A 15,735-nucleotide genomic window follows, 5' to 3' on the forward strand; every position below is an offset into this window, starting at 1 on the left:
ATATTTGTTATACAATAATTATCATGCCTAATTAAAAGAGGTTAAGGTTAACCCAAGTAATACCCTTTTCCCAAGACAGAAGGCCCACCAGGCCCAGACATGTCACTATAAATACACAGGTGATGGGACATAAATGAGGTACGTTTTATCCAATATATAAGCCTTTACTACTCTGTACCGAACACTTACTTGATTGTCGGAGTGCCTTTGCAGGTACCTTCCCACCACTTGAGGATACTATTCGGGCGACACCGAGGACTCTGAAGACCGTCAGGGAGAAGCAACAGGAGGAGTGTTTCTATACAGGAACATTTTGGCGCCCACCGTGGGGCCGAAACCAAAACGATTCTCGACCCTGAAGCAAGATGGTAGCAACAAGGAGCCAGCAAGAGAACGCAGCAACCCACCCCTTCGGGATGCCCCGAGATACCATCAGTCAGCAAGCCAACCAGAATGAGGAAGGAATGGAAGAATCGTATGTCGACCGGTCCCAACAACCCAACCCGTCGTCGGCCCTCGAGCAACTAAAAGCCGAAATGATGGAACTCAAGAGGCTTCAAGAAAAGGACGCCCACAAGCTGTCGATCCTGGGAAGGGAGAATGCCGAACTCAGAAGCGACAACCGGTCGTGGCATCCGTCTCATGAAACCCTCAACAATCAATCAACCCGAGATCAGGGTGAGTCATCGGGATGGTACAAGGAGAATAGGGTCCCTCGGCCACCGGGCGGAGCAACGACGACGACGCAAGATCAACAACAGCGACAGGGAAGAACGCCCTTTACTCTGAACATTGCAGGAGCTAGATTACCCGACAACTGGAAGAACCTAGCTCTCGAGAGGTATGACGGAACTAGCGACCTGGAGGAACATCTTAACGCCTTCGTCACGCAAGTCGTCCTGTACACCGATGATGATGCTGTTATGTGCAAGGTGTTCCCCACTTCACTGAAGGGACCGGCGTTAAACTGGTTCACACGACTCCCGCCTAGATCGGTTGACTCATTTACGACCTTATCATCTCGGTTCGTAATACAATTCGTCACAAACCGTCCTCACCAAATCACCTCGATTGCGTTGGTTAACATTCGTCAAGAGAAAAAAGAGCCCCTCAGGACATTCATGGAAAGGTTCGGAAAAATGACCTTGTCCATCCGAGACCTGGACCCCGCGGTGGCGATGCACTACCTCACCGTGGCACTGAGGCCGGGTCCTTTTGTAAAAAGCTTATGTAAAAAGCCACCCAAAGACTTGGATGACCTGAGGCAGAGAGCCACAAAGTACATGCAGATGGAAGAACTAGCCGAGTTCAGAAGTCAGAACCGATCCGACCTCTTCCTCGAAAAGAAAGAATCCGAGAAGGAGCACCCTCAAAAACCTCGTCTTCGAGATGCTTTTGATTGGGAGAGGAACAATAGGGGACCCCGACACGCTCAATATACGCCGTTCAATGCTAGCAGGACCAAGGTGTTAGAGCAGGCTTTGGCCACTGAAGTTCTTACCGTACCCCGCCGAGCCATGACCCCGCCTCATGTGGACAAGTCCAAAACATGCCAGTTCCACAGAAACCGGGGGCACACCATGGAAGAGTGTACTGCTCTCAGAGATCGCATTGAGGACCTTGTTAAGGCGGGGCATCTTCAGAACTTCACCCAACCCGCAAGCAGGAAGAGATATGATAGCTACCAAAGTAGAAGTGAACATGGTAGAGGGGACCAAGAAAGAGTGCCTAAAAGGCATAGGTCCAGGGAACGGAGCAGGACCCCAGAGCGAAATGATCAGCATCGGAATCGTAATCAAACAAGGAGGGTAATAAACACGATCACGGGAGGATTTGCCGGAGGAGGAAGCACGTCCTCGGCCCGCAAGAGACATTTGAGGGCCATCAAGTCGGTAAACATTGTAGGAAGGGCGAATTCTATCCATATGCCCCCTATCACATTCACCGATCGAGATTTCAAAGGAGTAGACCCAGTGCAGGATGACCCTATGGTCATCAGTGTAGAGATCAACAATTGTGTCGTCAAAAAGACACTTGTCGATCAAGGGAGGTCAACGGATATCTTGTACTGGAAGACGTTCGAACAGCTCGGCATCCCCGAACAAGAGTTGATACCTTATGATGAGCCCTTGGTCGGATTCTCGGGTGAACGAGTAGACACAAGAGGGACGATCGACCTCTACACTTACTTCGGCGACGACCAGCGCGGACGAAGGATTAAAGTTAGGTACGTTGTGGTGCATGCTAACACTTTGTACAATATCTTGTTGGGCCGACCATCATTGAACAACCTTCGCGCCATCGTCTCCACTCCCCACTTGGCTATGAAGTTCCCTTCAGAAGGAGGAACAATCATCACCCTGCACGCAGATCAGAAGACGGCACGCGAATGTTACTTCGCCAGCCTCAAAATTCAACCTACTCCCAAGACGACCCGAGATGTCAATGTCATTGGAGATACCAGCCAACGCAAGCCGGTCGACGACCTGGAACTGGGCCCTAGATTGACGGATGAAGATAGAGTCGAACCGATTGAGACGACGATTCCATTTCAACTCGGAAAGAATGAAGAACAAGTTACCCATTTAAGCTCCCAATTAACAGAAACAGAAGCAAGGGACATTAAACGAGTCCTACTAAAGTACTCAGACCTATTCGCCTGGACAACGGCTGATATGCCCGGCATTGACCCTAACTTCCATTGCCATCGACTCTCGGTTTGCCGAGATGCCAGGCCCGTTGCGCAGAAGAAGAGAAAAATGGGGGGAGAAAGAGCCCAGGCAGTAAGAGAAGAAACAACCAAGTTACTACAAGCGGGATTCATCAGGGAAGTCAAGTACTCCACTTGGTTGGCCAATGTAGTGATGGTCAAAAAGGCAAATGGCAAGTGGCAGATGTGTACTGACTACACGGATCTCAACAAGGCGTGCCCGAAGGATGCCTATCCCCTTCCACACATCGATACATTAGTTGACGGAGCGGCAGGTCACCAAAGGCTGAGTTTTCTAGATGCATATTCAGGGTATAATCAGATACCTATGTACCCCCCAGACGAAGCAAAGACCGCGTTCATCACAGATTCCGCTAACTTTTGTTACAAGTTAATGCCATTCGGCTTGAGGAATGCAGGGGAAACCTACCAGCGCCTCATGGACAAGATTTTCCGTCGGCAGATTGGAGCATGCTTGGAAGTCTATGTGGACGATATGGTGATCAAGTCCAACTCCGCCGCCGACCACCTGAAAGACCTCCACACGATTTTTGACGAGGTAAGGCGGCACCACATGCGATTGAACCCGGCTAAATGCACATTCGGGGTAGCCGGTGGAAAATTTCTGGGCTTCATGTTGTCGAAAAGAGGTATAGAAGCCAACCCCGACAAGTGCCAGGCCATCATCAATATGAGAAGCCCTCTTAATGTAAAGGAAGTACAGCATTTGGCCGGACGCATCGCCTCCCTGGCTCGATTCTTGCCTTGTATGGCGGACAAATCTAGACCCATTATGTCTCTATTGAAGAAAGCCACCAAGTTTAAGTGGACCGACGAATGTGAATCAGCTTTCCAAAAATTCAAAACAATACTAGCAGCTCCACCATTGCTAGCCAAACCGGACCCCTAGTTGGACATGATAATATATCTTTCGGCTTTAGACAAAGCCATCAGCACTGTATTGGTGCAAAAGAAAATAGAGCAGACGGTGGTATACTTCATCAGTCGGGTCTTACAAGAGGCCGAGACGAGATATCAGCATCTCGAAAAGACAGTTCTTGCTCTCGTGCACACAGCCAGGCGCCTCCGACATTACTTCCAGAGCCACAGAATACTTGTCCGAATAGATAGCCCCATTGTCAAAGTCTTGCGGAAACCCGAATTGGCCGGAAGGATGGTCACTTGGTCCATCGAGCTGTCACAATTTGATATTCGTTTTGAGCCAAGGGGACCCATCAAGGCGCAAAGCATGGCCGACTTCATCAATGAATTCACACCACCGATAACTCCTGAGCCACATATTTGGACGCTACACGTGGATGGATCATCAAACCAGCAGGGTAGCGGCGCCGGCATCATTTTGGAAGGCCCCGGCAAAACTGTGATAGAACAGTCATTGCGGTTCGGATTCAAAACTTCTAACAACCAAGCAGAGTACGAGGCCCTTCTCGCAGGACTGAGATTCGCAACTGACCTCGGCATCACTAAGATCCACTATTTTAGTGATTCGCAAGTGGTGACAGGGCAAGTCAACGGCACTTTTCAGATCAAAGAACCAACATTGCTGTTGTACTTTCATGCTTTCCAAAAACTAAAAAGCAACTTTGAAATTGTCCGTGTCACACACACACTCAGGGAACTGATAGTCATATTTTAGTATATCTTTCTTTATGTGATTTTACCTTGTTTGATTCTTTTTAGTAGCCTTTATTCATGTTTTAGTTCAGATTTGCATTAGTGAATCATTTAGGAATTAGTTATAAATTTTACTAATTTTCCGTAAGAATTTCCTGTTTTGACACAGTTTCTTGTACAAGCCATATCTAGAGCTATTCAACTCGGAATTTGGCAAACTTGGTGTCCCTGTAAAGATAAGACGGAGATCTACAATTCACATGTTGGACGAAAAGCCCAGTTTGGACATTTTCAGACCCAAAATTGTGCTTTAAGGTCGCGGCGCTGCACTTGATGGTTCAGCTTGTCATGAAACTGTTTTGTTTAGTTAATTAGGCTTTTGAATTGTAATTAGTGGACTGGACCTTTGGTTTTAGGCCCATTATTTTGTCTTTAAAAGCATGTAATGACTCAGGAGTTTAGATTTGGACAATTCATTTTTTAGATTTTCAGATTTGAGATAACTTCCTCAAGAAGTTTCTCTCAAAAGTCTCTCTTCTCTCTTTAGAAACTTCTCATCTTCTCTCTCACTCTCTCTTTACACGAATTCTTTTCTCTCTCACGGAATTTCTTCTCTCAATTGGAATTTGCTGCAACATGATAATGAGGCACGGCTAATTCCTTAATCGGGTTAAGGTTTCAAGAACTACGGTAAAATTTGAGTTTCTAATTTTTACCGAACGAATCCTTTCTTCTTCTCCTCTTTTCTGTTTAGTGTAAATTCTGTTTTTCATGATATTGAATCTCTGTTTTGAACCCTAAATGAAAATGAGAAGAAGTATTTTCTAATTAGAAATAACCTAAATCCCTAATTCAATCGGTTACTTTCTTGAATTTTGTTGAAATTTGGAATGTGCGATTGTAGTTTCTGTTTTAATAAAATTCACAATCTAGATTTAGATTACTGTTTGGATTAATTTCGGATTGAATTAGATGGATTAATAATTCGTATTTGTGTGAACAATGATGATTATACCGTAGGAATTGAAACCTTGAACCGAATTTCTATACTGCTGAAATTTTGTGTTGATTTGATTTCTTTGCTTTCTTAATACTTTGCTCTAATTGTTTGCTGGAAATTTTTTCCCCCCTGAGTTCTAAATTGATTTACATACATGATTAAATTCAAAATATAATGTGCTTGTGTCCTTGAGAGATGACCTAGGTTAAGTCCTCTATATTACAGAAATTTGTTGAGGAACCTAGAATTGTTTGATAGTGATACGACTGAGCTATCAAAATGGCGCCGTTGCCGGGGACATAAGTCATTTTGTTTTGATTTTTTTTTATCATGTATACTAACTGTTTGTAGAAATGTTTTCGAATTTATAGTACAGTATTTTGTAATTCAATTCTAGGTCTGATTCTATCACTAATTCTGTCTCTAATTCATTGTAGTTTTGCAGTTTAGTTTTCAATATTATTGTGTTTGTCTTGAATTGTATTGTTTAGGTAATTTGTAGTGTTTTTGTAGCAATATTGTGTGGTGTCTTTGCGGTTTCTTTGTGGTTTCTTTGTGCTGTATTTTAGCTTGAAAAAAAAAACAGGGAAAGAAAACACAGGAAAAACAGAGGAAAACACATTCCGAAAATTTTCAAAGATTCTCTGATTGAGCTGAAACTTGGTCTCCAAAGGTAAAATTCACACATCAAGGCACCCATGTTATGGAATAACTACGGGTGTTAGGGATCCTTCTTGTCAAAATTCAGAGTTTCAGAGAGAATCACGACCGTGATTCTAAATCACGGGCGTGATCTTCTCTGGAATATTTTTGGAAAACCTCAGAGAGAATCACGACCGTGATTCTAAATCACGGGCGTGATCCTCTCTGGAATATTTTTGGAAAACCTCAGAGAGAATCACGACCGTGATTCTAAAATCACGGGCGTGATCTTCTCTGGAATATTTTTGGAAAACCCCAGAGAGAATCACGACCGTGATTTATAAATCATGGGCGTGATCTCCTCTGTTTGAATTTTTGCCAAATTCCTTCATTTTGCATGTTATAGTTGCTTATATAGTAAATATTGACTTTTCTGTTGACTTTTGACTTCATAACCTTGTATGTGTTCTTATTTGCATGACTAGATCCAACCCTGGTCCATTACATGATTTTGATCCTGAGATAGAAAGAACACTTCATCATAGGTTAAGGTGTAGGTCTAGTCAGAATAATAATAGTAGTATAGTTGATTCTGAAGTAGTTATTAATTCTACTTTTAATCCTCAATCCTGCTTAGATAGTGATACTTTTAATTTTCAATCTTGCTCTTCTTCTGAAACTGATTCTGAATTCGATATCATGGCTGATAATCGTGAACTCACTTTGAAGGAATTGGCTACACCTAATGTTGTGTATCAACCATGGTGTGTCCAATATCCTGATAATCAAACAAATTATGAGCTTAAATCTGGACTTATCCATTTGTTGCCCAAGTTTCATGGACTTGCAGGTGAAGATCCTCATAAGCATTTAAAGGAGTTCCATGTAGTGTGTTCCACCATGAGACCTCAAGGAGTTCCTGAAGATCATGTCAAAATGAAGGCATTTCCTTTCTCTCTGGATGGTGTTGCAAAAGATTGGCTCTACTTTCTACCAGCAACAATCACTACATGGAATCAAATGAAGAGATTGTTTCTAGAGAAATTCTTTCCTGCATCCAGAACAGCAGCAATTAGGAAAGAGATTTGTGGTATAAGGCAACTGAATGGAGAGACCTTGTATGAATACTGGGAGAGATTCAACAAGCTGTGTGCTACATGTCCTCAACATCAAATTAGTGAGCAATTATTGATTCAATATTTTTATGAAGGACTAACCTTGATGGATAGGAACATGATAGATGCAGCAAGTGGAGGAGCACTGATGGATAAGACACCAAATGCTGCAAGACAACTCATTTCGAACATGGCAGCCAACACTCAGCAATTTGGATTTAGAGGAACTGTCAAGGGAGTAAATGAGATGGCAATTGGTGCTGGTTCTAGTTCTGTTTGTGGTGTAGATAATCAAAGGCTGGAAAACAAAATTAATGAGTTAACCACCATGGTGAGACATTTAGCAATTGAACAAAAACAACAGGCGAATGCAGCAAGTGAATGTCCAGCAACAGTTTGTGGCATTTGTTCTTCAGAGGAGCACTATACACATTCATGTCCCACTCTACAAGAAACAGATGCAAATGTTTCTGGAATTTACACCAACCAGCAACAACAATATAGGCCACAACAGCAACAAAATTACAATCCATACTCCCAAACATACAACCCAGGTTGGAAAGATCATCCAAATCTGAAATGGGGGCAACAACAACAACAACCTTCATTTCAGCCTTTTGGAAAATATCAGCCTCCATTCAAGCATCAGCAACAACAACCACCAGCACCTACACCTCCTCCTGCACAAAAGAGTGGACCTTCATTCGAGGAGATGATGCAACAGATGGCTGCACAAAATTTGCAGTTTCAAAGAAATATGGATGCCACGGTCCAAGATTTAAAGACTCAAATTGGCCAGTTAGCATCTCAGGTAAATCAGTTTCAATCTCAAGGTTCTGGCAAACTTCCCTCCCAAACAGTTTTAAATCCAAAGGGGAATGTGAGTGCCATTACTTTGAGAAGTGGAAAAGAGTTACCACCAGTGCAGCAACAATCAGTTGTAGCACCAGTGGAATGTGATTCTTCCTTTGCAGGTGCAGCTGAAAATAATGATGCAGCAAAGAGGAGATCAGAGATTCCACTCCCCTTTCCAAATAGACCAGCAAAGAAGAGATTAGAAATTGATACTGAATTGCTGGATATGTTTAGCAAGGTGGAAGTCAACATTCCTCTCCTTGATGCCATCCGACAAATTCCAAAATATGCAAAGTTCCTTAAGGAATTATGTACTAATAAGAGGAAGTTGAAGGGTGATGAGAGAGTGAACATGGGGCGAAATGGTTCTGCATTACTCCAGAAGAAAAATGTGTCTGCCATTATTCCACATGATCTACTTCCAGATTTGCCACAAAAATGCAAAGATCCAGGAACTTTTACTATCCCTTGTACTATAGGGGAAGAAATTTTTACTAATGCTATGCTGGATCTAGGTGCTTCAATAAATGTTATGCCTGCATCTGTTTTTAGATCATTGCAGATTGGAGACTTGATTCCTACAGGTGTGAGTATTCAGTTGGCAAACAGGAGCATTGTGCAGCCACTTGGAGTAATAGAAGATGTGCTGGTCAAAGTAGAAGATCTTCTCTTCCCTGCAGATTTCTACATTCTTGAGATGGAGGATGAGTCATCCAGTCATGCTACATTGATCCTTGGGAGACCATTCTTAAGGACAGCAAGGACAAAGATAGATGTGCATGCAGGGACTCTTTCTATGGAGTTTGGAGATAATCTGGTGCAATTTAATATTTTTGAGGCTATGAGATATCCAATAGAAAACCATTCTGTTTTTAGTTTGGAGGTTATTGATTTATTAGTTGATGATTGCACAGATTTTGATGATGATCTACTTGCTGATTTTTCTGATTTTGCTGACCCATCATGTACTTGTGATGATAATTCATCTATGTGTGCTATTTGTGCAGAAATTAGTGTTGCTATTTCAGGTGTAGCAGATTTAGCCACATCAATAGATGTTCCACCACCAGCATCTGAGACATCATCTCCATCTTTATCTTCATTGCCAGTACCATCCACTGTGCAGACACCATCAGTAGAGTTAAAGCCTTTACCTGCACATTTGAAGTATGCTTATTTAGAGGATAATCAAGGGCTTCCTGTCATTATAGCTAGCATTCTTGAATCTGATCAGGAGGAGAGACTGTTGCAGGTTTTGAGAGATCACAAGAAAGCCATTGGTTGGACTCTTGCTGACCTTCCTGGGATTAGTCCTGCCATATGCATGCACCGGATTCTACTTGAGGATGAGTTCCGACCTGTGAGGCAGCCACAGAGAAGACTTAATCCTACTATTTTAGATGTGGTGAAGAAAGAGGTCACAAATTTATTGGCGGCAGGTATAATATATCCTATTTCTGATAGCAAGTGGGTTAGTCCTGTGCAGGTCGTTCCCAAAAAGACTGGGATGACTGTGGTGAGGAACCAGGATGTTGAGTTGGTTCCAACCAGAGTTCAAAATAGTTGGCGAGTTTGTGTGGACTATAGAAGACTTAATCAGGCAACTCGCAAAGACCACTTCCCTCTTCCATTCATTGATCAGGTGTTGGAGAGGTTGGCAGGTGTTCTTCCCCCGGATTTATCTAGATCACAGATAGCTAAACTGAAAAGTGAAGCTAAATATTATGTTTGGGATGACCCTTATTTGTGGAGATTTTGCAGTGACCAGGTGATCCGCAGGTGTATTCCAGATCATGAGATCCAGTCTGTGCTTCAATTTTGTCATGCTTCACCTGTTGGAGGACATTATGGTTCATACAGGACAGCTAGGAAGGTGTTGGACAGTGGGTTTTATTGGCCCACCATTTTCAGAGATGCACATCAGATATTCAGCACCTGTGAGCAGTGTGAGAGAGTAGGCATGGCCATTACACGCAGGCATGAGATGCCCCAACATCCTATCATTTTCTGTGAGGTTTTTGATGTTTGGGGTATTGATTTTATGGGTCCATTTCCTCCATCTTTTGGTTACACTTATATTTTACTAGCTGTTGATTATGTTTCAAAATGGGTGGAGGCTAAGGCCACCAAAACTAATGATTCTAAAGTTGTTGTGGATTTTGTTAGATCCAATATTTTTTGCAGGTTTGGTGTTCCTAAAGCCATCATCAGTGATAGGGGGAGCCATTTCTGTAATAGGAGCATGCAGGCTTTGCTTCATAAGTATGGGGTGGTGCATAGAGTGTCTACAGCTTATCATCCTCAAACTAATGGGCAAGCTGAAGTTTTTAACAGGGAAATCAAGAAAATTTTGCAGAAAATAGTGCACCCCAATAGGAAGGATTGGAGCAAGCATTTGGAGGATGCTCTGTGGGCACATAGGACAGCTTACCGGACACCTATTGGGATGTCTCCTTATAGGATTGTGTTTGGTAAAGCATGTCATCTACCTGTTGAGGTTGAGCATAGAGCATATTGGGCAGTGAAGAATTGTAACTTGGCATTTGACCAAGCTGGTATGCAAAGGAAGCTTCAGTTGCAGCAACTTGAGGAGCTTCGGTTGGAAGCCTATGAAAACTCCAAGATTTATAAAGAGAAAGTCAAGCGCTTTCATGATAGTCATCTTTTAAGAAAGGAGTTTAAAGTGGGCCAACAAGTATTATTGTTCAATTCTCGCCTAAAGCTCATTGCCGGTAAACTTAGATCAAGGTGGGATGGTCCTTTTGTTATTACTAATGTGTTTTCCCATGGTGCAGTAGAAATTAAAAATGAAGTTACCGGAAAAACCTTCAAAGTGAATGGACATCAACTTAAGGAATTTCATCAAAGTCCAAAGTTGGAGGACAAAGATGTGGAGGACATTTCATTAGAAGAGCCAACTCTTGGACCTTGAGGGAGTTCTACCCCTTATCTTATAATTTGCAATTGTCTTTATTGATTGCATTATTTGTTTCATTGAGGACAATGTGTGTTTCAAGTGTGGGGGGAGTTGTTTGCATAAAAAAAATATATATATATATATATATATATATAAAAATAAAAATAAAAATTCAGAGTTTCAGAGAGAATCACGACCGTGATTCTAAATCACGGGCGTGATCTTCTCTGGAAAATTTTTGAAAAAAAAAACCCCAGAGAGAATCACGACCGTGATTTATAAATCACGGGCGTGATCTCCTCTGTTTGAAATTTTTGAAAACCCCAGAGAGAATCACGGCCATGATTCCCAATCACGCCCGTGATTCCCTGCTGACGCTCAACAGATATAACCCTCTGTTTTCTGCATTCTGATTCTGCATTTTATTTCTGTTTTCTATATTCTGTTTTTGCAATTCTGTATTCTGATTTTGTTTCTGTTTCTGTTTTCTGAATTCTGTTTTTGTCTCTGTTTTCTTTATTCTTTTCTGTTTCTATTTTTTGTGCTGTTTTCTACTTTCTGTTTCTGTATTTTGTTTCTGTTTTATTTTCTGCCTTTGTTTTCTGTTTTTGATGTTTTGCTGTTTTGTTGTTTTGAAATAGAAATAGAATGAAAAAAAAATTTCTTATTTTTTTTTCTTTGGATTTGTAAATGTATGGATTTAGAAAGTTGCATCATTTTTGTTGATTGGTTGAACATCATGAAGTGTAAATCATTTGTGCATTTTTAGTTTTGTAAGTTGATTTGAAAAATTAAAGTTTGATTCTTTGATAATAGAATTTTAACCTTGTGAGATTTGAGCCTATATTTGATGGGTGGAATACATCACTCCATTCCAATTTCTTTCTTGTGTGAATTTGCTCATGATTGCTAGATTACTCTAGGTTTTGCCTTAACTCTTTTGAAGCTTCTTGTTCACATGCTCTATTGATATGATTTAGGCGTTTAGGCATTTGTTACTTAAACTACTAGCCAAATAGCCTACCTCACAATTTTGTTTCCCCTAGTTTCCCCCTTTGAGCCTTTATATCCCTTCCTTGATTTTAGCTCATTATAAGCCAAAAGTGAAAAACCATGATATCCCATAACCTTAGGGATTAAAGGAGCTCTGGAATTGTTTTGGGAATGGGTTCTTTATAAGTGTGGGGGTGCTTTTAGGGAATGCTTCTATATTGTTGATATTGAGTTATTTGGCACTAAAAAAAAAAAAAAAAAAAAAAAAAAATTAAAATTAAAATTCAAAACCGAAAAAAAAAATAATAATAATAATAATAAATAAATAAATACATATGAAAATGGATAGCATAACAATTTATAGGAGTTTCTTCTAGGGGTAATCTTTATGCTTATTGAACCTATTCCCCATTGCTCCTCTTTTCTCTTTGGTTATAAAGCTTAAATGACATTTTTTTTCTTCTCATCTAACCTTTACCTTGGCCAAGTTACAACCTAATAAAAGTCCTATTGATCTTTAGTTGCATGTGATTCAAGTTGTGAAATTTAGAGGTTTGTCAAAGCTTGGGTGTGCTAGTTCTACATGATGCATTTGAGTGTAAACACAAACTTAAACACTTGAGTGATGAGTGTAAACACTTCCTTGTGAGGCTTCTATTATTTTTAAATCATTCTTTAATTGAGCTTATCACCTTGCTAGCTTTTAATGTTGCATTTGTGTTCATGGATTGTTGTTTTACCTTGATGCTTGAATGTTGTATTCTTTCTTTCTTCTTATACATTTGTGAATTCATTAGAAAATTTTAAGAAGTTTTGCTCCTTCTTTGATAAAGTTTTAGAAAAGTTGAATTAGATTGATTTTTAGTTTTGCCCCGGAGTGCAAAAGATTAAGTGTGGGGGTATTTGATAGTCATATTTTAGTATATCTTTCTTTATGTGATTTTACCTTGTTTGATTCTTTTTAGTAGCCTTTATTCATGTTTTAGTTCAGATTTGCATTAGTGAATCATTTAGGAATTAGTTATAAATTTTACTAATTTTCCGTAAGAATTTCCTGTTTTGACACAGTTTCTTGTACAAGCCATATCTAGAGCTATTCAACTCGGAATTTGGCAAACTTGGTGTCCCTGTAAAGATAAGACGGAGATCTACAATTCACATGTTGGACGAAAAGCCCAGTTTGGACATTTTCAGACCCAAAATTGTGCTTTAAGGTCGCGGCGCTGCACTTGATGGTTCAGCTTGTCATGAAACTGTTTTGTTTAGTTAATTAGGCTTTTGAATTGTAATTAGTGGACTGGACCTTTGGTTTTAGGCCCATTATTTTGTCTTTAAAAGCATGTAATGACTCAGGAGTTTAGATTTGGACAATTCATTTTTTAGATTTTCAGATTTGAGATAACTTCCTCAAGAAGTTTCTCTCAAAAGTCTCTCTTCTCTCTTTAGAAACTTCTCATCTTCTCTCTCACTCTCTCTTTACACGAATTCTTTTCTCTCTCACGGAATTTCTTCTCTCAATTGGAATTTGCTGCAACATGATAATGAGGCACGGCTAATTCCTTAATCGGGTTAAGGTTTCAAGAACTACGGTAAAATTTGAGTTTCTAATTTTTACCGAACGAATCCTTTCTTCTTCTCCTCTTTTCTGTTTAGTGTAAATTCTGTTTTTCATGATATTGAATCTCTGTTTTGAACCCTAAATGAAAATGAGAAGAAGTATTTTCTAATTAGAAATAACCTAAATCCCTAATTCAATCGGTTACTTTCTTGAATTTTGTTGAAATTTGGAATGTGCGATTGTAGTTTCTGTTTTAATAAAATTCACAATCTAGATTTAGATTACTGTTTGGATTAATTTCGGATTGAATTAGATGGATTAATAATTCGTATTTGTGTGAACAATGATGATTATACCGTAGGAATTGAAACCTTGAACCGAATTTCTATACTGCTGAAATTTTGTGTTGATTTGATTTCTTTGCTTTCTTAATACTTTGCTCTAATTGTTTGCTGGAAATTTTTTCCCCCCTGAGTTCTAAATTGATTTACATACATGATTAAATTCAAAATATAATGTGCTTGTGTCCTTGAGAGATGACCTAGGTTAAGTCCTCTATACTACAGAAATTTGTTGAGGAACCTAGAATTGTTTGATAGTGATACGACTGAGCTATCAGGAACACAATACCAGAGCCGGCCAGCTAGCCAAACTAGCTAGTAGCAAGAAAACCAGCCATTTGCGTAGTATGATACAGCAAGAGCTGCTAAGCCTGAGTATCAATGAGACTGAATGTTTGCAGACCGATCAGGGAAGCCCCTGTTGGATGGACACCATAGTAAACCACCTTCTGACCGGAGAATTACCCGAGGATCCCCTCAAAGCTAAGAAAATGAGAACCACGGCTGCACGGTATACGCTGATCGTCGAAGAATTATATGAGCGGGGCATTTCTTCCCCCCTGTTGAAGTGTCTCACTCCTGAACAGGCGCACTACGTTCTCTAAGAAATTGTTGAAGGTGTATGCGGGACGCACTCGGGAAGCCGAACTCTCGCAGCCAAAGTCATCTGTGCAGGGTACTATTGGCCAACCTTAGCCACAGATTGTGCTGAGTTTGTTCAACGGTGCAAACCGTGCCAACAGTTCGGACTGTTAACACATCAGCCTCCAGAAGAATTGCACTCCATCACGACCCCGTGGCCGTTCTCCATTTGGGGCATGGACATACTGGGACCCTTCCCACCAGCTAAAGGGCAAATGAAGTTCCTCATTGTAGCAGTGGACCACTTCACTAAATGGATCGAAGCAGAAGTCGTGGCCACCATAACGGCCAGCAATGTTCAGAAGTTCTTCTGGAGGAATGTGATCACACGCTTTGGGATCCCGTACGCATTAATCACTGACAACGGTTTACAGTTCACCGATCAGCGTTTCAACGACTTCCTTTCCGAGTTGGGCATCAAGCATAAAATGACTTCTGTTGAGCATCCCTAGTCTAATGGACAGGCCGAAGCTGCAAATAAGGTTATCCTCAAAGAACTAAAGCGACGGCTCGGGCAGGCCAAATGCTCATGGCCGGATCATCTACCAGAGATTCTATGGGCGTATCGCTGTACTCCACAAAGTTCTACCAAGGAAACTCCATTTCGGCTAACTTACGGCACCGACACCATGATTTCGGTGGAAGTTGGGGAACCTTCACTCCGGCGACAGTAATTCATTGAAGGTACCAACAGGGAAGCTCTCAACATAGAACTAGACCTAGTTGATGAAACACGCGAGTCGGCTCTTGTCAATATGGAAGCTTGCCGTACCAGGGCAGCTAGGAAAATCAGAACGAAGGTGAAGCCTCGTCAGTTTCAAGCAGGGGACCTAGTATGGCGAGTCACAGGTGAAGCACGCAAGGACAAGACTCAGGGGAAGTTAGCACCCAATTGGGATGGACCATATCGAATAAGGCACGACCTGCAGAACGGAGCTTACAAACTAGAAGAGCTCAATGGGAAGGTTATACCCTGCACTTGGAATGCGACGCACCTAAAGCATTACTTTAGCTAGTCCTTCTTATATAACTTGTTTCGGAGCACTCTTTTCCTTTCTCAGGTTTTTCCCCCTTGCAAGAATGTGAAAGAGGTTTTACTGACGAAAGGTTTTTAATGAGGCTCCACATCAATGAAACAAACTCTTTTGGTGAAATCTTTTATCTGCTCAAATCTATTCAAGTCAAACTTAATTCCTTCCAAGCACTCTAGCTCGGCAAAGGACGAGTACTTAAATCCCTCCCGAGACATCTTCTCGGCCAAGGTTGAACCACTAAATCCCTCCCGAGACATCCTCTCGGCCCAGGTTGAACATAACAATCCCTCCCG

General features: G+C 41.2%; 2 protein-coding genes and 1 non-coding gene across 3 annotated transcripts; 2 read left to right on the forward strand and 1 right to left on the reverse strand.

Moving 5' to 3' along the window:
• The first annotated feature begins 365 nt into the window (after positions 1 to 365).
• LOC145954839 (uncharacterized) lies at positions 366 to 3,620 on the forward strand. Its single transcript, XM_083069524.1, has one exon. The coding sequence runs from the start codon at positions 366 to 368 to the stop codon at positions 3,618 to 3,620; it is 3,255 nt and encodes a 1,084-aa protein (XP_082925650.1).
• Positions 3,621 to 3,626: 6 nt separating this feature from the next.
• LOC145954840 (uncharacterized) lies at positions 3,627 to 4,659 on the forward strand. The gene is made up of 2 exons (XM_083069525.1): positions 3,627 to 4,279; positions 4,515 to 4,659. The coding sequence occupies exons 1-2, from the start codon at positions 3,627 to 3,629 to the stop codon at positions 4,657 to 4,659; spliced, it is 798 nt and encodes a 265-aa protein (XP_082925651.1).
• A 2,398-nt stretch (positions 4,660 to 7,057) lies between these two features.
• LOC145955383 (small nucleolar RNA R71) lies at positions 7,058 to 7,162 on the reverse strand. The gene has a single exon (XR_014431996.1). It is a non-coding gene; the product is annotated as a small nucleolar RNA R71 (small nucleolar RNA).
• Between the last annotated feature and the right edge of the window lie 8,573 nt (positions 7,163 to 15,735).

This window comes from Cajanus cajan, chromosome 2, assembly GCF_000230855.2.
Source record: "Cajanus cajan strain Asha chromosome 2, NIPB_CcT2T_4, whole genome shotgun sequence".
Lineage (NCBI taxonomy): Eukaryota > Viridiplantae > Streptophyta > Magnoliopsida > Fabales > Fabaceae > Cajanus > Cajanus cajan.